The following is a 20,559-nucleotide window of genomic DNA, read 5'->3' as shown; positions in this document are numbered from 1 at the left end:
TCCGCAGCATGGAGAAGCAAGTGCTTGAGTCCTCCGAGGAGCGAACCTTTCAGTACCAAGATTCTCTGCCCTCCCTGCCGGTGCCACCTCTTGATGAGTCTTTAAGTAAATACCTCGATGCAGGTAATGACTTAATACTGTAATAGCAGGGTGATGTGTGCTGTTGTCACCAGGCTAGTCTAAAGATACTTGCAAAATGATTTGTAGAGGCAGCTTGTATCAGCTGGGGAAACTGGGGTGGGGGTGGTGGTGTCCAGACAAATTTAGAGTTCAGAAAATCTTTTTCGCATTGAAACAGGAAACTAATTGCCCAGAGCAACCTGACTACAATTTTCCATTTTATCTCTATTTACCTTTCTTTGAGGGAAAGTGGGAAGGTTAACTTTTTGGTTTGACTTTTCCCCCAAGTTTTTGGCTTTGTGTGGTTCTTCTTTTTCGTAGAACCATAGAATTGTCAGGAAAGACCTTTAAGACCATCAGATCCAGCTGTTAACCTAGCAATGTCAGGTCCACCACTAAACCAAGTCCCTAAGCACCACATCTATGTATCTTCTAAAGACCTCCAGGGATGGTGTTTGTTTTTTAGCTCTGTCAGCTGGTCTAGTGAAAGATATTTCTCCATCTACAAATCTTGTTTTGCATAATAACTACTTCAGTTGTTTATGTTTGCTTAGGATCTTTGTAAAAAAAAAAAAGAAATTAAACCTTTTTCATGCTTAAATGTTCTTTCTCACCAATACTGTTAACTATACAGTAGTAGCAAGAGGCAGTGGTGGGCATTTTTGAATAATTTGACTTGGATAATTTCAGCCTGGAAATGTTGACTATCTAAAGAAGATCACATAGGAGAGGAACCTTGAAAACAGTGTCAATGTGTCTAGCTTTGTTTATAAAGCTGAGATGACTGGTTAGTTCTTTATTGTCATATCAAGCTTTGATGTATTGAGGATGACAAAGATAAATTACCTAGTCCCTTGTGATTACTTTCCTACGTTTCTTTAATAATTTTCAGTACTTGGGGACATTGAGCTTTTTTTCTGGCTTTGCATCTTCCCTTCCTATCTCTAATACAGACGTGCTAACAGAGTAAGATCTGGAGTTCTCTCCTTAGCAGAAACATGTTACACCAAAATTTCCTCTTCACTCAAAATATAAATCCTTAAATTCACTTGAAATTCCCTTTTATTCTGAGTGTAATGGGAGGAGCCTGGTAGACGGTAATAAGTTTTCTTTTCTTATATTTGAAATGCAGATTAAATAAAGTTGTGCTGCAGTAGTGGCAAACCTGCAATAACAGAATTGCCTTTTACAACATAGTTTCATAAAACCAACTAGTCTCTGAGTTAACTCTCTTATGGAGTGATAAAATTTGACAGTGAACTTGTTTGTTCTTGTTTACTGGCCTGTGTTTTTGTAAATAGCTTATCACGTGTCCCTTTTTTTCTTTCATACTGAGCTCACTTCCTACTTACTGTTACGTCCTACTTACTGTTCCTTGTACCTAAGTCATAGGATGACTTTGGTCACCATTGTTAGTTTCCTGGAGATTGGAGGAAGGTTAGTCCAGTATTTGTTGTTCTGCCACAGTCTTCCCTTGTACAGATCACTTGAAGCCAGAGCATGCCGTGCACAATTCTAGACACTAGCTAGGTGATTCTTATTGCTTAAGCTTGTCATTTGTTGAGTCTGTGAAGGAAAGGAGGTCCTTCTGAAGAACAATTCAGGACCTCCAGATGACCCTTCATAGATGTTGTGACTCATTCCTTGGAAAATCCCATCTTTCACTGGTTGAAGGAGGACCCCAGGCACTTAACGTTAGTCAGTGTGCCTGTTACTAAAGCAACTGTTTAAAGCCAGTCAGCTGGAAAAGTTGGACAGAGTATGTCTAGAAGGAGCCTTGTTTAAGGCTTTACAGGAGCTACCTCTGCTTTGAATTCAGAATGACTAATCTTGTTTTGAAGGCAGGCCTTGAGCAGAGAAGGTGGCCAGAGCCATGTTATTTAGCCTTTCAGGTCACTCTAGAGGTTGACTTGAAAACTTGAACTCAACCTGCAAGTATGAAAACCCAAAGTTCCAGCTTTTCAGAAGGTGTCTTTCAGGGGATGCTTCTTGTTCATGGGTGGAGCTGATCCCTTGTGCAGAAAGGAAGCTGAGATCTGTGGGCTTTGAGAGATGGGCAAGATAGAAGTTTCACGGAATTCTAGTGAGAAAGGGGCTTAGTTCTGCACCATCCTAGTAGTGTTGCTTCTACATCAGATCAAATAGTTTTTTTAAGTGGAAAGAGGCTCTTTAGTCACAGAAACGTGTAGCTTGAGAAGTGTTCATCTGGACCAGGTCCCTGCTTAGAGCTATTCCAACTACAGCAGGTTGCTCAGGCCTTGCCTAGCTGGGTTTTGTGTATCTGCAAGGATGGAGATTCCACAGCCTCTCTGGGTAACCTGTTCCAGTGCTTGGTCACTCTCACGATTGTGGGAGGGCAAACAAAAACCAAACCAGCAACAATGGCAAAAAAAACCCCAAAACTTCACATTTTCCATGTCAGAAATTTCCTGTGTTCCAACATGAATCTGTTCTGTCTTGTTCTTTCTCTGCATTTCTGAGAGGAGCTGTACTTTTACCTTTGCTCGGCCTTTCCATTCCGTTCTTGTAGAATGCAGCGAGGCCTTCCTTTTGCATTCTCTTCTTAAGCTGAACTCATTCACTTCTCAGCTTCATCTCATGTGTTCCAGTTCCCTAGCAATCTTAGCCACCACTTTAACAGTTGGACTCAATGATCTTAAACGTTTCTATGAATAGAGACCGGAACCCAGTAATTTTGCTTATTTTCTTTCTTGTGTGCATGCGCATGTTGCTCTGTAATGACTGTAACTTGAATAACAGAGGGCAATCACTCTCTCTCACAATATTGTGTGGTAATAAGGTTGCTCTTTGGGAAACCTGAGTGTTGGACTGCGTTCTGGCTGGAGAGGCTGTCAACTCCAGGTTCCCTGCGTGAATACTGTAAACTGCTAAGGGGTATAGATGGACGGCTCTTTTGCTCCCTTTTTTCACCTGTGTTCACGGCTGGCAGTGTTGCAATTCAAGCTGCCTTTAGATAAGGTCTAGATATATTAGGCACCTCCTGAATGTTCATAGCTGATCATGTATCATGTAGGTGGAGTCATGATAGTGTTGCGGTGGAAATTAAGGAGGTCTCAGTGCAATTTAAACACAAGCACTGCATGATAATGTTTGAGAGGTAATGTTCTGTCTTGCTGCCTAAGGTTGTCAGCATGTATTTAAAAATGCATTTGTAGGTGGCATTTGGCCCTTATTCTCCATCTTTGCCCTGTGAAATAGGAAAAATGTCACTAGGACTTGCATTATACTGCTGTGGAGTAGCATAAGGAGGCCAGGATGGAGCTGAAAATGGATCTTTCTTTTTCACCTTAAGATAGGTAATGCAAAATACTGAAATTCCTTTTATGATTCCTTTTGAAAAGGGATGAGAACTTACACTTAGTGGAAGAGGATCAGCATAGGGAACACTTGAACAGGTTGGACATGAAAGACTTCATGAGACCTGTTGGGATATACCCATGAGTGCTGAGGGAGCTGGGCTTTGTCATTGCAAGACCACTTCTGATAATCTTTGAAAGGTCAAAAATTGGGGAAGGTTCCTGAGGACTGGAAGAAAGCAAGTGTCATCACTGTCTTCAGGAAGAGTGATAAGGAAGATATAGGAAACTACACCTTAATCTCTGGGAAGCCCTGTGAAATAATTGTGGAAACTGTTTTTAAGCACATGAAGGACAAGATGGTGGCTGGAAGTAGGCAGTATGGATCTGTGAAGAGGAAATCATGCTTGACCAACCTGATGGTCTTTTATGATGAGGTCTTGATGGATGAAGGGAGAGCAGTGGTTATTATTTATATAGACTTCAGCAAGGCACATCAAAAGGTGTTTGGTTAAAGGTGTTTGGTTTGGGTCCAGTGTTTGTGTGTTTTTGTTTTTTTTTAATATCTTCAGTAATGACCTGGGTGATGGGACAGGGTGCAAATGATTCAAAGCTGAAAGGGGTGGCTGATACACCAGGTGATTATGCTGCCATCAGAGGAAGCTTCACAGGCTGGAGAAGCAGGCTGGCGGGAGCCTCCTGAAATTCAGCAAACGAGGGGAGATGCCAAGTCATGCACCTGGGGAAGGACATCTCCAGCACAAACTGGGGCTGATGGGCTGGAAAGCTGCTTTGCAGAAAAGCTTCTGGGGTCCTGGTGGACATGAGCCAGCAGTGTGCCCTCACAGCAAGACAGCCTAGGGGTTTTCAGGGCTCCCTTAGAAGGAGTGTTGCCAGCAGGCAGAGAGAGGTGATCCTTCCTCTCTGTTCAGCACTGGGGAGGTCCCATCTGGAGTGCTGTGCCCGGTTGTGAGCTCCCCAGTACAAGCAAGGCAGTGACACGCTGAAGTGAGGCCAGCGAAGGGCAATGAGGGCAATGAAGAGCTTGGATTGATTGTCTGATGCACAAGAAGAGACTGAGAGTGCTCTGGGGGAAGAAAAGGCTCTGAGGGGAGTGGGGATCTTTGCAATCTGTGTAAATACTCGATGAGGAGTAAAGGTGGGAGCCAGACATCACAGTAGTATCCAGTGACAGAACAAGAGGTGATGGGCACAAATTGAAATGCAAGAAATACCTTTTCAATGTAAGAAAACTTTTTGTTGTGAAGGTAGTCAAGCATTGGAACAAATGGCTACCAGAGAGGTTGTAGAGTCTTCATCCTTGGAGATTTCAAACCCCAGCAGAGTCCTGAGCAATCTGCTGTAGCTGACCCTGCTGAGACGAGGTGTTGGACTAGACGACTGCTAGGCCTGTGAAGGGGAAACAAGTACTGGTTGCAGGCAAGCAGTCCTAGTTGCAGCAAGACACAGTAGTAAGGAAGTAAGACTTAAATCTGCAAGGATAGGTAAGTATTTGACACCCAGCTGACTTTGTTAGTCACAAAAGATAGTAACAACAAGGTGATAAAGATATAGTGATGGCTAAAAATTAAACAAGTATCCTTCCTTGTTTCTTAACAGCTGTGAGTAGATCACAGGGTTAGAATTGGCAAGGCAGACAAGAAATTAACTGGCAGTAGTGTCCAGCAGCCTCAGAAATGAATCAGACCTCATTGCGCAGACATTGAATCAGCAGAAATAAATCCACCACTTCTGTTTGCCACTGAATTCACAATCTAAGTATAAAGATAACAGAAAATATGTGATAAACAAGGTGGATGTAAGACAACAGTGACATGTGCCCATAGAGGAACTGACATCAGCTGTGCCTTTTACTGACCATAGATTTCATAGTTAAAAGGTCTTAAGGAGAGTTCAGATTAAAAGAAGGACTAGGTTTGCATTTGTTTACAGAGAACTTTGGCCTATATGATCTGAAAAATCCAAAAGTATTTTAAAATATAAGAATTGGGTAGTGTTAAGTGCCATCAGTGTCATTCAGAGGTAGACATAAGACGGGGACAGTGAATGGGAATTGATGGGCAAAGTACTTGTAGATAGTGAATGGACTTTTGAAAATAAAGGCAAGTAGCTTATGGTTGGTGCAGTAGGGAGGCAGATATGTATGTCTTAATGTATTAATTTACAAACAAAGATCCTCTAAATTTAGTTATTTGCTGAGTTCTGTAGCAGCTGACAGAGTTGCAGAACTCCATACTATTTCCAGCTGCAGTTTTAAATATATTTTAGTTATCTGTTAGGTATTTCAGATTTTCAGCACCTGCTTTCATCTTCTAACATCTGTATTTGTTTAAAATTATGTATTTGTCTTACTAGAATATATTGATCTATTTACAGATTTTTAAAAGGTATTTTCCCTTCAAATAACTCGTTTTTAGAAAAAAAACAAACCAGTTATTTTCATCCACTTCTTTGCCTGTGGATATCTGAAACTTGAACTAAATCTCAGTATGCAGTTTTCTTTAAAATAAAAACACTTTCTTTTTACAGTTAAACCATTTCTAAATCAAGAAGAATATCAAAGAACTGAGGATATAGTTAAAAAGTTTGAAAATGGGATTGGGAATCATCAGAAATTACTGGAAAGAGCTAAAACGAGAAGGAATTGGGTATGTATTTAGATATGTAGGAAATCATAATTAGGTTCATAATATATTGTAGAGAGTCATTCAGCTTTTTAAAAAAAAAAAACTTAGCATCTTCCTTATACCTGCCGCTTAGCCTTATGAACACATTCATTTATATGTGTATGATTTGCTTTTTCAAAGCTGAGTGCCTAAGGAAGTTTACTAACTGAAATGTTAAGTTGTCAACTTTTTGAGGGCTTTATCTGTCAGTCTCTTCTTTCTTCTCTGTCCTCCTTCTTTCTACCTTGCCAAAGGGCGGGGGAGATGGAGAAAAGAAAAAGAAAATGGAATTTGGATTTTTTGGTCTCTGTCTCTTTCTCTTCTGCTGTGTAGTAGCATTTTAAAGTTGTATTGGGATACAAGGGAAGTTGTTACTAAGTGGAATTCATGAGAACTTTGTAAATCTTAACATGACGTGCTCTGGAGTGGGCATTTTCAGATGATGACAGAAAAAGTCTGTCTGTCCCAGATCCTCTCTCCACACAAATCTCATTTCTTTCCATTCTTCATGGAGTAATCTATCTGATAAACTCTTGCAAATGTCAGATGTGGCTGCTGCAAATAAGATGATAAGTATTAGGGGAGAACTATTCATCATAATCTACAGTTTTAATAGTCTTAAGCAGTATTAAATTTTATTTCAAACTTGAAAGTAGAAGAGCTAGATGGGTTATTACCCTCAGCAGTTAGTTTTGAACCGCTGTCCTGACTTCTGTTATACAGGAACTACTACTCAAAATATTTTAAATAAATTTAAATTAAAAGTAAAAAACCAGACAGTTGAAAAGTCAGGTGATTATTAAAGAATTAATGACTAAAACTTAATTATGATGTTAAACGTTTTTCATTTTCAGTTGGAGAACTGGTGGCTGAATGTGGCTTATCTTGATCTTCGCATATCAACGCAAATACACTGTAATATGGGAGGCCCTGGTCCCTATCTTGAGCACTGTTGGCCACCAAAAGTGGGCACTCAGCTAGAAAGAGCAAGTGTAAATATATGGCACACCCTGAAATTCTGGGATCTGCTACGAGCGTAAGACTTCAAGAAAAAAAGATAATTTTATTCTAAATATTAATGACATGTGTATTTTAGTCACAAATATACATTTATGTTCATTGGCATGCATTCTTTGCAGTAAAAGATGGGTTTGTCTTACCTTGATTTACTTGCATAATTATCTCTCTTTAATTCTGGTGTGTTTTGGTTTTTTTTTGTTTTTGTTTTTTTTTACTACAGAGAGAAGGTGGCTATAGAGAGATCTGGGAATGCTGTTCTGGACATGAACCAGTTCCGAATGCTCTTCTGCACTTGCAAAATTCCTGGATTTACTAGAGACTCAATCGTCAACTTTTTTAAAACTGGTAAATAAATGTAAATTAGGGGTGAATACAAGCAAATGACTTTATTAATGGGCTAACAGAGTGGTCATTTTAACCAGGAAATACTTCCTCGGGCACTAAATTACATACTGGTTGTTGAGTCCTTGTATAAGGAAGTGAAGAAGATACCTAATCTGCAGATGCACTCGTTGGACCAATATTTAGACATTGCTAAATACGATAAAAGCAAACTCTTGTTCTAAATTGTATGTTATCAGTCAGATGACTGTAAGAAGTGTGCCAGCACTAAGAATTGAAAAACAGACAAATTGCATGGGTTTTAAATGTGGGTGGATTCCACGTGTCATGCAGACAGAATTTCAGTGTTGTTACTAATTGCATCTTCTTCCATAGAATGCATTTGTTTAGTGTGCTCCCATGCATTCTGTTGGCATGGTTCTCATTTATTTTCTATCATTGTGCTCTTTTTTTGGCTTGGTCAGCTTCTATTTTCAGCCTTTAAAATACTCCATAGTGCTTCCTGAAGCCATTCTTTTAAACTCCCAGCAGTTTTCTGGGGTGCAGGATCAAGGGCTAGAGTAGAAGTGTAACGTTCTCATTCATCCTCCACTAACAAAGACTGTAATATGAGTGGTCAGCTAACTGAAATTGTGGCACCCCTCCCACACACATTCTCCTGCATCCAGAGTTGTTCAGTGGTGTCTCTCTAGATAATCATGAGAGAGAGAAATTCCTGTAAGATGCAGGAATTTAAGAAGAGGGATTGTCTTATTCCATGGAAAATATATAAGGAAATCTCCATACCACAGGATATGACAAGAAAATGCAAATTTGAAGGCAATTTTGAAGGGTTTTATCTTAGCATTGCAGTTGAAGAGGCAGTTTAAATGCCAAAACATAGAAGAAACATTCCAATGGGGGAAGTTTGATGTTCTGTTATGATCACATTTCAATAAACAAAGCCCAGCTAGAAGAGGTGTAGCACAGTGGCTCAGGCTGAGGAAAGTGTGGCCACACTTTTGGGAGTTTTAATGTGTTTTTTGTCAGAGTCTTCTCTAACTTTATTTAGTCTTATTTCCAGATGGATGGATTCAATAAGGCAATGCTATGCAAATGTACCTGGCCTAGTGTGGGCCAGCACCATCTGTGTTTCTGTGTAGTGGCCTTGCTGGCAATAGTGCTCCCTCTTAACAGGTTTGCGGGTGCCAGTCGGGTCTGGTTGATGTGGTTGCGCATCTCAGCTCTTGAGCTGCGTAACTGAAGCTGGTGTCGTGAATCCTCTGACAACCGAAGGACTCAGTCGTTTGCAAAGTGTCCTAGAGGCAGGCTTATAGAAAGCAAACTGGAACAACTCGGGCAGGAGAGGAGTGTTGCTAGGTGAATTGTCAGCAAGCAATGCTCATTTTGGGAGAGGGTGTTCCTGTCAGTGAGAGAGACAAATAAATGACATTTGCTACCAGATATTGGCAATAGCTTTAAGTAGTTCATAGCAGTGAAAGTTATGTACTTCTGTGTATTTTCTCTGATGGTTTTAAAAATGTCTTCAAATTTGCAGTAAGACCATGCAATTTGATTTCAAAAGTTACTCTTTTTGCTTCTTTCCTGTTTTTAACTGTAGGAAGTCTGCCTCATTTTAAACAAAAAATGGGTGTGTAGGACTTGCTGGATGTTTTTACTGTATATGTCACTCACTTTATCCCTGTAGATGAATTTTCATGTTTGTTTGGGTTTTTTTGGTTTTGTTTCATTTCAGAGACTGAAGGTGAATGCCCATCTCACTTAATAGTCCTGTGTCGAGGTCGAGTGTTTGCGTTTGATGCTATGCACGAAGGCAATATGGTGACTCCGCCGGAGATTTTCAGGTTTTCAAACTACCTTGTTTCGAACAAGCTGTCCTATTTAAGATGCATACCAAAGTGTCTTTCGTTTCCTGTCCCCTTCACTACAAAGAGTCAGGTGCATGAGAAGCTACAGCTTTTCCTCTAGCTGAGGGTTCAGATTTGAGTAAACTCTTGTTTAGTGGATAGCAGCTTCGTGCCATGAAGCACGATGATCATGTGCTGCTGTAATACACTCAGAACATCATATGAAAGTGCTGAAGGAAAATGTTTCAGTAGGAAGCATCACTTGTGTGTGAAATTTCTTGGCATGGAATTACTAGAATTATAACTGCCATCATTCCTTTTGGGACCAATTCACATTGGTAACTGTCTTACTGCTAGATGAAGTACTGCTGTCGATATGAATCTACTGCACCTGTGGTCAGCTTTCTCAAAAACAGAGGGGCTGAAGTTCCTGTTAGTGAGTGCAGCGAAGTCTAAAATCACAGTGTACACTGGGTGAGATCCTGTTGGCTACAGGGTGGTACAGCAGCATTTCACTTGCATTTCTTGTCTGTGTGCCAGGCCCGTGACAACCAACTGTGTATGTGGCTCTTTTCAAATTCCCAAGCTGCTGCAAAGGAACAAAGGGAAAGGATTTGTTTCTTCAGGTGATCAGTTTCAGCACTAGGGCAACTGGCTATTCTGAAAGGTTTTACGTGCTGTATCTCCAATCTCACAGTAGCATGTGGGTGTTCTGGCTTTCTTCAGATTGTCGATACAGTTGTAGCCACAGGGGATTCTGATCTGTTTGTTGAGCTCCGATGTTGCATACGGAGATAGTTTCAGCAGAAGTCTCTTGTGATTGATTTGAGATCTATATACACCTACTTATTAAAGAGGCATTGTGCATTTCATCTAGGAATAACTTCATTTTTCAAGCTGCTGCTCATAGAACACAAGATGGGAGTCTTGTTTTTGACTTTTCGACAATTGCGTAACTGTGGTTAGTAGTGAAGTCTAATGGGGAAGAGAGCCAGAACGAAGGACGAGCCGGATTAAATGCCTGTAATTTGTGCAGTTTCTTTAACACTAGAACAGCATGTGAAAAACTGAATTTGCAAACTAAAAATTAGCTCTCTGTTAAGAGCTTTTCAAAGGGAAAATGCAAAGAAGAGGTAGGAAGAGAAATACTCTTGTGTAGTTCAGTCTCTACATTTAGGATGTGCTGTAGCTGCTGTTCTGCTTTAAATTTCAAGGTTTATCTTGAGTGGAAATTTTGCCCTTTAATCTGATTAGTTGCTACAAAAACTGGAAAGCTGCAGTATTGCAGAAGTCTGCCTCTCACAACAGTTTGATCTGCACTCCTGAAGTTTTAAATTAAGTATTAGGACCATGATTGCTTACGCATAAGCTTGTACTGGACTGCAATTTGAATTAACTGTTAGTGACTGAAAACAGCACAGGTCTTCCACTGCTCATGGAGTCTGAGGGAGCCAAGGCCTGCTTCCTGAAAATTCACATTAGCTTGAGAACATGGAACGAAAATTCCAGTTTGAAAAGGGTGATTTTTATCTTATCTTCATATGCTCTTTAACGTCAATTTTTGAAATCTTCTTAAAGGCAACTTACGTATATCCAGAAAAGATGCCATAGTGAACCGGATGGACCAGGACTGGCAGCTCTAACAAGCAATGAAAGGACAAAATGGGCAGAGGTGGGAATATTTTAACAGCTGATTCCTGAGGAAAGCATTGTAGTCCCTGGAAATGCATGATTTCTTAGCTTTTGTCTTTTTCTGCTTTCTAGTTACGTGAATATTTGATTAATCTTGATCCAAAGAATTTAACTCTTCTGGAAAAGGTTCAGAGAAGTTTGTTTGTGGTCTGCCTCGATGACTCTAGTCCCTACGCAACTCCTGAGGACTACACCGAGGTAGCTAATAATTCACTTCTGGTCTCCTTTATGTGAAAACTTCTTCTACGGACATGCAGAACTAGCACGTCTTGCTCTTTCAGAACAGAGAAAATAAAGCAGATAAATATGCAACGAATGCTCCTTATTGATCGGCAGGAATACGTAAAAAGTTTGAATTGTTAGGACATTGGAAGTGACAACGTCCAAAATCTAACTTCCTAACCTTTTAGCCTTCTATCCTTCAGGATCCTCCAAAATGTAGTCATCAATTTGTTATTCCTCTTCAATTTAAAAAAAAACCCAACAAAACAACTTAGACTTATAATTGTGTTTCATCTTCAACTAGATGCAAATGTCTTATCTCTCGGGCAGGTCTCACTATTGTAATGTAGGCTTAGTTTAGCTGACAGGTTGGCAGTGAACTTGGTGTTTGTTTTTATTAAACCGCATGATATGTAACTTCTGCTTTAGCTTACAAGGCTGGGACTAGCCGGTGATCCAACTGTACGCTGGGGAGATAAATCCTACAACAGCATATTCTTCTCCAATGGAATCTGTAGCGCGTTCTGTGATGTAAGTTGATGTCCTCCTTCCCCCCGCCTCAATACACTGTTCAAGTATTTATTTGCGAAGTTTTCCCTTTCCGAGTGCCATTGTAAATGCTTAATGTGTTTCTCTGTAGTATAGCCTTGTTTACCAGGCACCTTGTCTAGAAAGCTTCCAAAAGCAGTCTGCTTTCAGTGTTTCATATTACACCATACTTGAATTAACAACATGAGATCTGAAATCATAATCTTATCTCTAAAACTATTTAATGAGGGAGTTCCAAAGACAGAAAATGCATTGCATAAGAAAGCTTAAAATTAACTCTTGTTATGATGTAGCTATTTGAACAACGGTGTTTTTTAAACTTGGATTTATTTATTTTCTTTTAAAAACTTGTTATTGGAGGGCCAAAAGGGCCTGTATCTTGCCTGAAATCTGCTTTTCCTCAGCAGCAGTGTATTGTGCCTCCTTGTCTGGCTGCAGAGCAGTCAAAGCAGCAGGCGGACTTTATAGTAGTTTTGTATGTATTGTAGAACTAGAAAAACAAGTCCAGCGCTGTGCAGTAAAGTTGTTGGTCTGCAGGGAAAGAGTAGGGTAGGCAAAAAGCAGTCTGATCCTCTTGTAGTTATGCAAATAACATGATATCTTGTCTTATGATTCTAGCATTCTCCTTTTGATGCCATGGCGTTGATTACCATGTTAGCTTACACTGAAAAGACGATTATTGAAAATGAGGGAAAATGGAAGGTATCTATCCTTTAAACTTTCAAGTTCATTAATTAGCATGTGTTTTCTTATGGATAACATTTTTCTGTTTTCTCTTCTTTCTGTCCACATCTTCCTAGGGATCAGATAAAGTGAGGGATATTCCATGGCCAGAGGAACTTGTATTCACAGTGGATCAAAAAGTCATAAGTGAAATTGGACGTACTAAAGAAATATATTACAAAAAGGTGAATTTTTTTTTCTGCTTCTCTTAATTGTCATGATATATTTTTATTTTATTTTCATTCTGTTTGCAGATTTTTAGCTGTTCTTTCTCCATGCTTAAGAACAGGGATGAATATGTTGTTGATAAATTGGTAAATTGGAGGACTTATGATTGAATTTGTTACATTGTTGGTTTATGTTGAGAGTCTTAATTTGAAGTGGACCAGGTTGCAATGCTTATTGACTTCTATGGCTTTTCCTCCTTTGGTATGCCAGGTGTCTGACTTGCAGCTAGTGCATTATGCCTTCACATCGTTCGGCAAAGCATTGCTTAGAACGAAGAAACTTCATCCAGACACGTTTGTGCAGCTTGCCCTTCAGCTTGCTTATTACAAATGCCATGGACGGTAAGAAAATCTCATTATCCAGATTTGGAATTAAAAAAACCCCTAGCTTCTTGAGTAAAGGGGTGGATCTAGAGATGTAATGCAGTGTCCTTGCAATGCCAATGTGTAATTTGCTATGGTGATGTAAGAACTAAATCATAAAGTTGTCTTAAGTAACATTTGCACAGGGCCTTTTTTTGTGCCATTGAAATCCACGGGACTTGTGCTCTTGACTCCAGAAGTTGTGTCCTCCTGCCCATAGGAACCCTGCAGGTACATGTCATGGAATAGGGAGCAAAAGACAGGTTGTGAAAATGTGGATTTTAGTAGAAAGTAAACATCTGGGCAAATACCAAATGTGTAATGGTTCAAGAATCTTTAATGTCACATAGTTGCTTAGATGGAGAAGAGTGGAGAAGAAAGATGGAGAAAGCTTTATCTGTAGCTAGTGACAGCCATCAGTAAAATGATTTGTTTTTCAAGCCTGTAAAAAGCCTTGCAAACCTCAGTATCTCACTTTGCTTAGCAATATCAGACATGAAGGTTTGGACAGAATAATAGAGGTGTAGATAGTGACCCTCCAAATGCCTGGCTCTGCATTCTTGGGTGTATCGTTTTAGTTTGTATTACTGGTAGCATTCTTCCTGGTACTGGTCTTCCCAAATTCCTGTTTGCTGCCTGGCACTGACTGTGGCTTGTATAAGTCATTACTGGCCTGGCGAGTATTGCTTGCTTTGGAAAAAGGAGGGGTTTGTCATATCAGCATTATGCTTAGTCACTGGTGATTTGTATCTCGTCCTAAGAAAGGTTGGTAGATCTTGGTTTGCTGAACATTGGAATGAATTGTCTGAATGAAATAGCCTGTTAGGTCTGCTCTAGACACAAAGGTATGTTTTGTGTAAGTTGTATATTGAGTGGTAGACTGTCATAGGGCTAGGGATGCTTCATCTAAAACCTGGGTGGGTTTCAGTATGCAACAGAGAAGGATTTGAGCCTTTTCCTTATAAGTGCATTTGGGCACATTGTTTATTTCAAGTGGCTCCCTTAATTTTTGAGGTTTTGGGTGGTGTAGATGGTTTGTTTAATAGAAGTGTATAGTGAAACTGAAGCTTGCGTAATTTCAGCTTCCTTATACTAGAGGCTGGTAGATTTGTAGTCTGCAGAAAATAGCCATGACAACCCAGTCTTTTCAAGGTATGATTATAGCACTGGCACTTTTTCGGTCATCCTGTCTCATGAAAACTTGTAGAGTGTGGCTGTTTTTCAGACACACAATTTAAAGAAAATCAGTGGCTTACTGATCCTTGTAGTTGAGATAGATGTATAAGATACTTGACAGGGCTTTTTTTATTCCTTGAGGAAATACTTTTGTCAAGTTGGTGACATACTCTTCCCTAATTTTTCTTCTCAGCCCGGGCTGCTGTTACGAAACTGCCATGACCAGGCGTTTCTATCATGGCCGCACAGAGACCATAAGATCATGTACTGTGGAAGCAGTGGAATGGTGCAAGTCCATGCTGGATCCTTCTGATGGTGTAAATACTGAAATCCTACTTTAATGCATTTAGAAGGCCTGTTATTTGAGCTGCTTAAAACTTGTTTTTCTGTTGTCTCATTAATGGGAGTTGGCCTGTTTCCCGTGAGATAGATTTCAAATGTTGGGTTGCTTGGAGTCTGGCTCTGGTCATTATAACTGAGGTGAGCTGTCATGTGTGGGCTTCTTTGGTTTTCTGTCCTATTTACCTCTTGGTTTCTTGAATGTGAGTGTCTTGACTTTACATTCATACTTTTTTTTCTTCTTCTCCTCTCTTTTTTTTCACACCTGAAAAAGTAACTGAGTTGGAAGCAATGTATTCTACTGTGGAGTGGTTCTATTGTTTTAATTTTTAAGTGAAATCAGGAAATGTCAATCTAATCGTTGATTCTTAAGAGCAAGATTAAAATCTGTCTGTGTCCTAGTGGCGACAGGACTGGATTCCAGAGTTTGTCTCTGAATAGCTGAACCAGTGACCTTTTCCTTTCCCAGCAACTACCCTCTGGTGCTTGGCTGGCAGAGCATGTCACGCCTTTCTTGCCAAGAGAGAGCTGGGCTAAAGTTCTTTCTGTTGTCCTCACTGCGCGTTTCTCGGCGGCTGACAAATGAAGCAAGGAGATTTTTTTTTTTTGAGACGAAGGGCTATGTAGGAAATTCAAAGGTTCTGTATTATTAATTCATCGAGAAACATACAGGAATATGGCTGTCAGCAAATATGTGTGATTGGTAATTATAAACTTTGAGAGTGTATTTTTCTGGGCTTCACTGACTTCTTTTGACATGTGCTGCAGCTTTAAAACTCAATTTTCTGGCATTCAGGTCTAATTTTGTATTGCAAATACGAATTCCTGTTATTTCCCTACTCTTCAGTAATTCAGCCAATTGTCAGCCTTCTGTGAGTAACACGCACCGAGGTTTATTACTTCTGGCACTAACTGTAACCTTTTACTTTTTCTCATTTAAGTTTTAAGTTGCAGCTCCAAATATGTTCCTGTTGCCTTTTTTTTTTTTTTTTCTTTCTGTGATGAGCTCTTGGGACTTAAAAACCATTGAATTTGTTCAATAGTATTGAAATTAATGTGCATAAAAGTCTACTTTTAAGGTAGGTAATAGAAAATACCTAAAGTTAGATACTTCAGGAAAATAAATCCTTTTGCCTCAACTTTTCTTTTATCACTTGTGAGCTTAGTAGCTTAATTTTTATTAAAATTGAGTGGCTACTGCCTTTGTTTCACATTTCGGCTGCAGCTTCCTGTGTTACGAATAAAAGGTTAAAGGGTGGTGCCTAAAAAGAGCTCATCATCTAAGATCTTAGAAATCGGTTTGGAGGGACCTTCAGTGATCACCTGGTCCAACTGCCTGAGCAGTTCGGGGCATGGTGGTTCTGTAAACGCAGCTGCACCTGCTGAAAGGTGGTTTGCTTCTAAATAAGGGGTGTTGTAGAAAGATTTTGATTTTGATTCCTCTATTTCACAGTGGCTGCTTTCCATTGTTTCAACTTCTTTGAGAAAGAGCCTGAAATTTAGAATGTTGCTCAGTGCAAAAGTGATCGGAGTAATAGAACAGAGGTACAGGAAACAAATAAACAAGTTCTCCTGAACGTGGAATTTGGATCTCGGAGAAAAAGTTTGAGAGTGGTTCTAGTGTACATTTTGAAGTTTTCTCTTACTCTCTATTGAAAATTTCTAGAAACTGTAAAGGCGGAGATCTTGCTCGTCTGTGATTCCTCCTGTGTTACTCATTTGGATTGTTTTTTCTTTTTTCTTTTTTCTTTTTTTTTTAAATCTCATCTCCCCTACTTTACACAGATATATCAACGACTACAGCTGATGCATAAGGCATTTGCAAAACACAATAAAATGAGGAAAGAATGTGAGAATGGAAAAGGTACTCTGAGAGCAGAAATGCATTTTTTTATTTTTCTTGTGGGTGAAAAGGGAATGTTGCTGTATGCTCATATGTCTTCTCTGTCTCATTGTTTTCAACCTGAATAAAAATATTGTATTCTTTTAATTTTGGACAGAGGAACTAAAACCTTGTGCCTCAAAGACATGTTCACTTTGAATATTAATTCACTTTTTCTACTCATCTAAGCATTACTTCAGAATACCTTCTGATCACATAATATACTTGGCTGGAAAGTGGAAAATGCAGTTCTTCTTAAGGCACAGGAGAGATTTGGGTGAAAATCTAACCCACCTGTGTTGGGATGGGTTCTATAAATGAGAGAGTAGCTGGAAAGTAATCTCCTGATGAACCTTCACACTCTCTCCATCTTTCTTGGTGAGTTGTGTAGGCAGTTGTGGCTCTGAAAGCATTTTCTCCTTGTCCTTGCCAGTGGACCAGTTTCGCTGTGTGGAACTACTCAATGGAAGGTTTATTTCTGCAATGGAAGGTTTATTTCTGTTTTCCACAGAAACAGTGCTGGATCTGGATTACTTAATTCACTTGCATTTGGGCTCGGTGTTGCAAGCTGAAAATGATGAAGGCCTCTTAGACCAAATACCTGGGAAATGTTTTTGTGCGCTACAGTATGAATCTCATTTGATACTAGGCTTGGTCTTTTATCCTTCAGCTGCTATTTGAGCTTCCAGCTATCCAGACTAGTAGAAGCAGAAAACTGGGACATGCTGCTGTTAACGATGCAATATTTGCATTTATTTGACAGGCTTTGATCGTCATCTTCTGGGTCTCCTACTCATAGCACAGGAGCAAGGACTGCCAGTGCCAGAACTTTATGTGGATAAAGCCTTCACAGCTAGGTAGGTTGTGTTCTTGTCCTACGGGTAGGTTGTATCCTGTGAGTCAGAGAACTTGGTTACATTGGCCATATGCATGCAGATCTCTAGGAGAAAATAACCTTTTTGTAAAACTCGCCTCGTTTTAAATTATCTTAAAAGTACTGCTTTTGTTTTGCACTGTCTTACAGTGGAGGAGGTGGGAATTTTGTTCTTTCAACTAGTCTGACTGGCTACACTAGATTTAGTGGATCTACACTCCCTATGGTAGAGCACGGCTATGGCTTCTTTTATTCAATCAGAGATGACAGGTAAGTATATAATTTCATTTTGGGTATGGTTTTATCTCTATCACAAAGGGAAAAGCAGCTAACAACTAGAATGGGAAAAGACAGAAGGGCTGAACCTGTCAGAAAAGATTGAGAGGTGAGGTGCATGGGGAGGAAGGACAAATGGTGGAGGCAAAGCGAGTACCCAAGTACTGACGAGCAGAAACAAAAGAGTGGGGAACCTGAAAAAAGGGGGAGGAACAAAAGAACCTAACTTTACATTAAATGATCTCTAAATCTTATTTTAACCTGCAAAGCAGCTTTGTAAAAGTAGTGATTGACTGAGACAGATGAGACGAAGCACAGGTGAGCAGACTGTCTGTCGTTCTTCATGGAGACACACACACCTCTTCACCCAACCCAAACCTCTCTGAGTAACAAGGAGAAGCTAAAACATTTGGCCTCACTTCTCAAAAAACGGCTTAATGGTCTTATGGGCAAAAATTATTGCTTTCTTATCAAATCTAATAAGCTACTTTAATGTGTTGAGATAACTTGCTGTTTTGTGATTTAGGTGTAATTTGGGTGACTTCTTCCTAGAGCTTGATATGAATTGTGTGAGGTTTGCTTGAAAATACAAACCATTTATACTTTGATCTTTATTTCTGCTCAGGTAACTAGAACCAGATAAAAGTCCTTCAAACCTTAAATTAGTAGCAGAGAAGAAATATAATGCACAGTGTTTTCAAATATAAGCAGGAAAGCTATGTCAATGTGTATGTAGTAATGGGTATGTAAATCAAAGTATCTGGTTTCAAGATCTGGCAACATCATTGCTTTCTGAGGGCACTTGGGGATCCAAGTACTTTTTGAATATTGAGACAGTATGTTTACGTGGCAATTCTTGCTTCAGAATTTGTCAATAATGCCACACTTCAGGGCAATTTGTGTTACTTTTATATATATATATATAGTGGAGAGTGACAACTTCATGTTTTCTGTATTCCTAGGATCGTTATTACCTGTTCTTCTTGGAAATCATGTCCAGAGACTGATGCAGAAGTGTTATGTAGAACTGTGTTTCAGTGTTTCCGGGACATGCTACAATTAACTGTTGCAGCTCAGCTGTAAAGTTGATACCTGTGTAAACGCCTTTCAAGCTCATGAGTTATACGTAGTACTTATAAATGAAATGCTATTCAAGAGTACTGTTATGTTCCAGTTAAGACATTTAATGATCTTTGTGAAGCCTGCCTATTTTTATGGGATTTATTGTGGTAACAGTATCTGTTTAAAAGTAATGTAGCCATTTGCAACAACAATGCAAGCAGTAGTACCTTATCTGTGTAGAACTATGCAATATTCGAATATGCCTCAACAATGCAAACATACTTGAGAGATGGGATGATGGAAGTGGAGAATTTATGGGGAATTTCTATTTATGATCTTAGCAGTAACGCATGGAATACTTTGTAGTCTACTGATGCTGTTTATGCCAGTGATGCACTTAACTGTATACTTATCCTCTTGGGTGATTATGCTTCCTGTGCATAGTGGTTTATGAAGTAGAAGGGCTGCCTCCATCAGGCTATATGTTTTTTTATAAAATACCTTTCACTACTGCTCTCTGGATTTATAACAAATAAATGTTGTATCCATGAATGAGGATGTTCCCACTACATTTGTAGTATGAGACCACTACAGTCTGAAGTATTTTGAAAAAGGTCTTCTTGATAATAAAGACATAAAGCAGTGTATGAGTTCTAAATTCCTCAGAGTTTTCATCTTCTAGTGAACTGTGAATGTTTGCTGCTTTACACTAGTAGTACAAAATAAAAGTAAGCACTGTATGCAGTTTGATACAAATCTCAGGATTTTAAGAGTTTATTCCTCTGTTTGAGCAGTTTTGTATTTTTCCTGTCATAGAAATAAAATTCTTCTAGAATCACCTTTGTATTGACTAATTTATGAGTGGTCTGTTAAATGTGTAGCAGCTAAACTTTGTGAAAGGGCAATGATCTTGGGGACAGATTAACTTGAAATAGAGATTCTAAAGTACCTGTTTTTTCTTTAGGTTTTTTTTTTAATTTGGAGGTAGTTTGCACACTTGTTTTACAGAAACAACTGCATCCTCAGCTAATGTTGAACCAGTCTCTTTGGCTGCTGGAAGCTCTGTTGAATATATTTTTTCCACAGTAGCAAGAACAGAGCTTCCCTTTTAATTTCCTTCCTTAAAGCCTTGATGCTTCCCTGCGTAACAGGCCACAGTATGTTATATTGTGTCTTGTTTCCTTAGAAAAGAGTCTCATTGTTTCAGCCGGAGTCTTCTCTGCCTTTATTGGGCTACTTGTATGTCCTGTCTCAATTAAATCTGACAATGAATCATTGTTTAATGTTTGATTCTAGGTCTTCCAGAACTTTTAAGAGTAAGAATCTGCTCCTGTTCTGGAGTGCTTATAATAGCCCACTCTCTTTCTTGGAGGTAATGACTTTCTGAAATCTCTTGGTTAATGAAGCACATGTCTTTAGGATACTGTGATTTCTGAGATAGATTTAAGATTTTGGATCAAGCTATGCCTGATGATTTTTATTTGGGGTTTTGAGGGGTTTTTTTTTTGAGTTCTGTCTGACAGTTATAACCTTTCACCCTGCATTTGCCTAAGTAAACCTGGTTGCGACAGTGATGAGGACAGTTTACTCTGAACACTCATTTGTTTCTAGATTTCTGGATTTCTGGGTTTCTGGAACATAGAAATCCTGGCAAGAAATACAGGAAAAGGAAAACTATTTCGCCAAGTGTGTAATCAAGAAAGTGTCATTCAGTCACCAGCATAAGCAGAATTTTCTCTTCAACTGGAACAGTTTGTGCCTTGCTTAGAGGAACTGGAGACAGCCATGTATCCAGAGAGAACAAAATTAAATTCTGAGTTGTTAAGAGATACTTGTTATGT

The 20,559-nt window shown here is 39.3% G+C and overlaps 1 protein-coding gene across 1 annotated transcript; it reads left to right on the top strand.

Annotated features, from left to right (window-relative positions):
• Positions 1-7: 7 nt before the first annotated feature.
• On the top strand, positions 8-18,739 carry CROT (carnitine O-octanoyltransferase). Its single transcript, XM_009878469.1, has 16 exons — positions 8-123; positions 5,988-6,106; positions 6,979-7,160; positions 7,365-7,489; positions 9,222-9,330; positions 10,912-11,005; positions 11,098-11,223; positions 11,677-11,778; positions 12,415-12,498; positions 12,597-12,704; positions 12,958-13,088; positions 14,479-14,602; positions 16,410-16,488; positions 17,270-17,363; positions 17,531-17,650; positions 18,619-18,739. Exons 1-16 carry the CDS (start codon positions 9-11, stop codon positions 18,737-18,739), a joined length of 1,833 nt encoding a protein of 610 aa, XP_009876771.1. The 5' UTR covers position 8.
• The last annotated feature ends 1,820 nt before the right edge of the window (positions 18,740-20,559 follow it).

Source organism: Apaloderma vittatum, unplaced genomic scaffold (assembly GCF_000703405.1).
Source record: "Apaloderma vittatum isolate BGI_N311 unplaced genomic scaffold, ASM70340v1 scaffold11951, whole genome shotgun sequence".
Taxonomy (NCBI): Eukaryota; Metazoa; Chordata; class Aves; order Trogoniformes; family Trogonidae; genus Apaloderma; species Apaloderma vittatum.
This window is presented reverse-complemented; position numbering and strand designations above follow the sequence as displayed.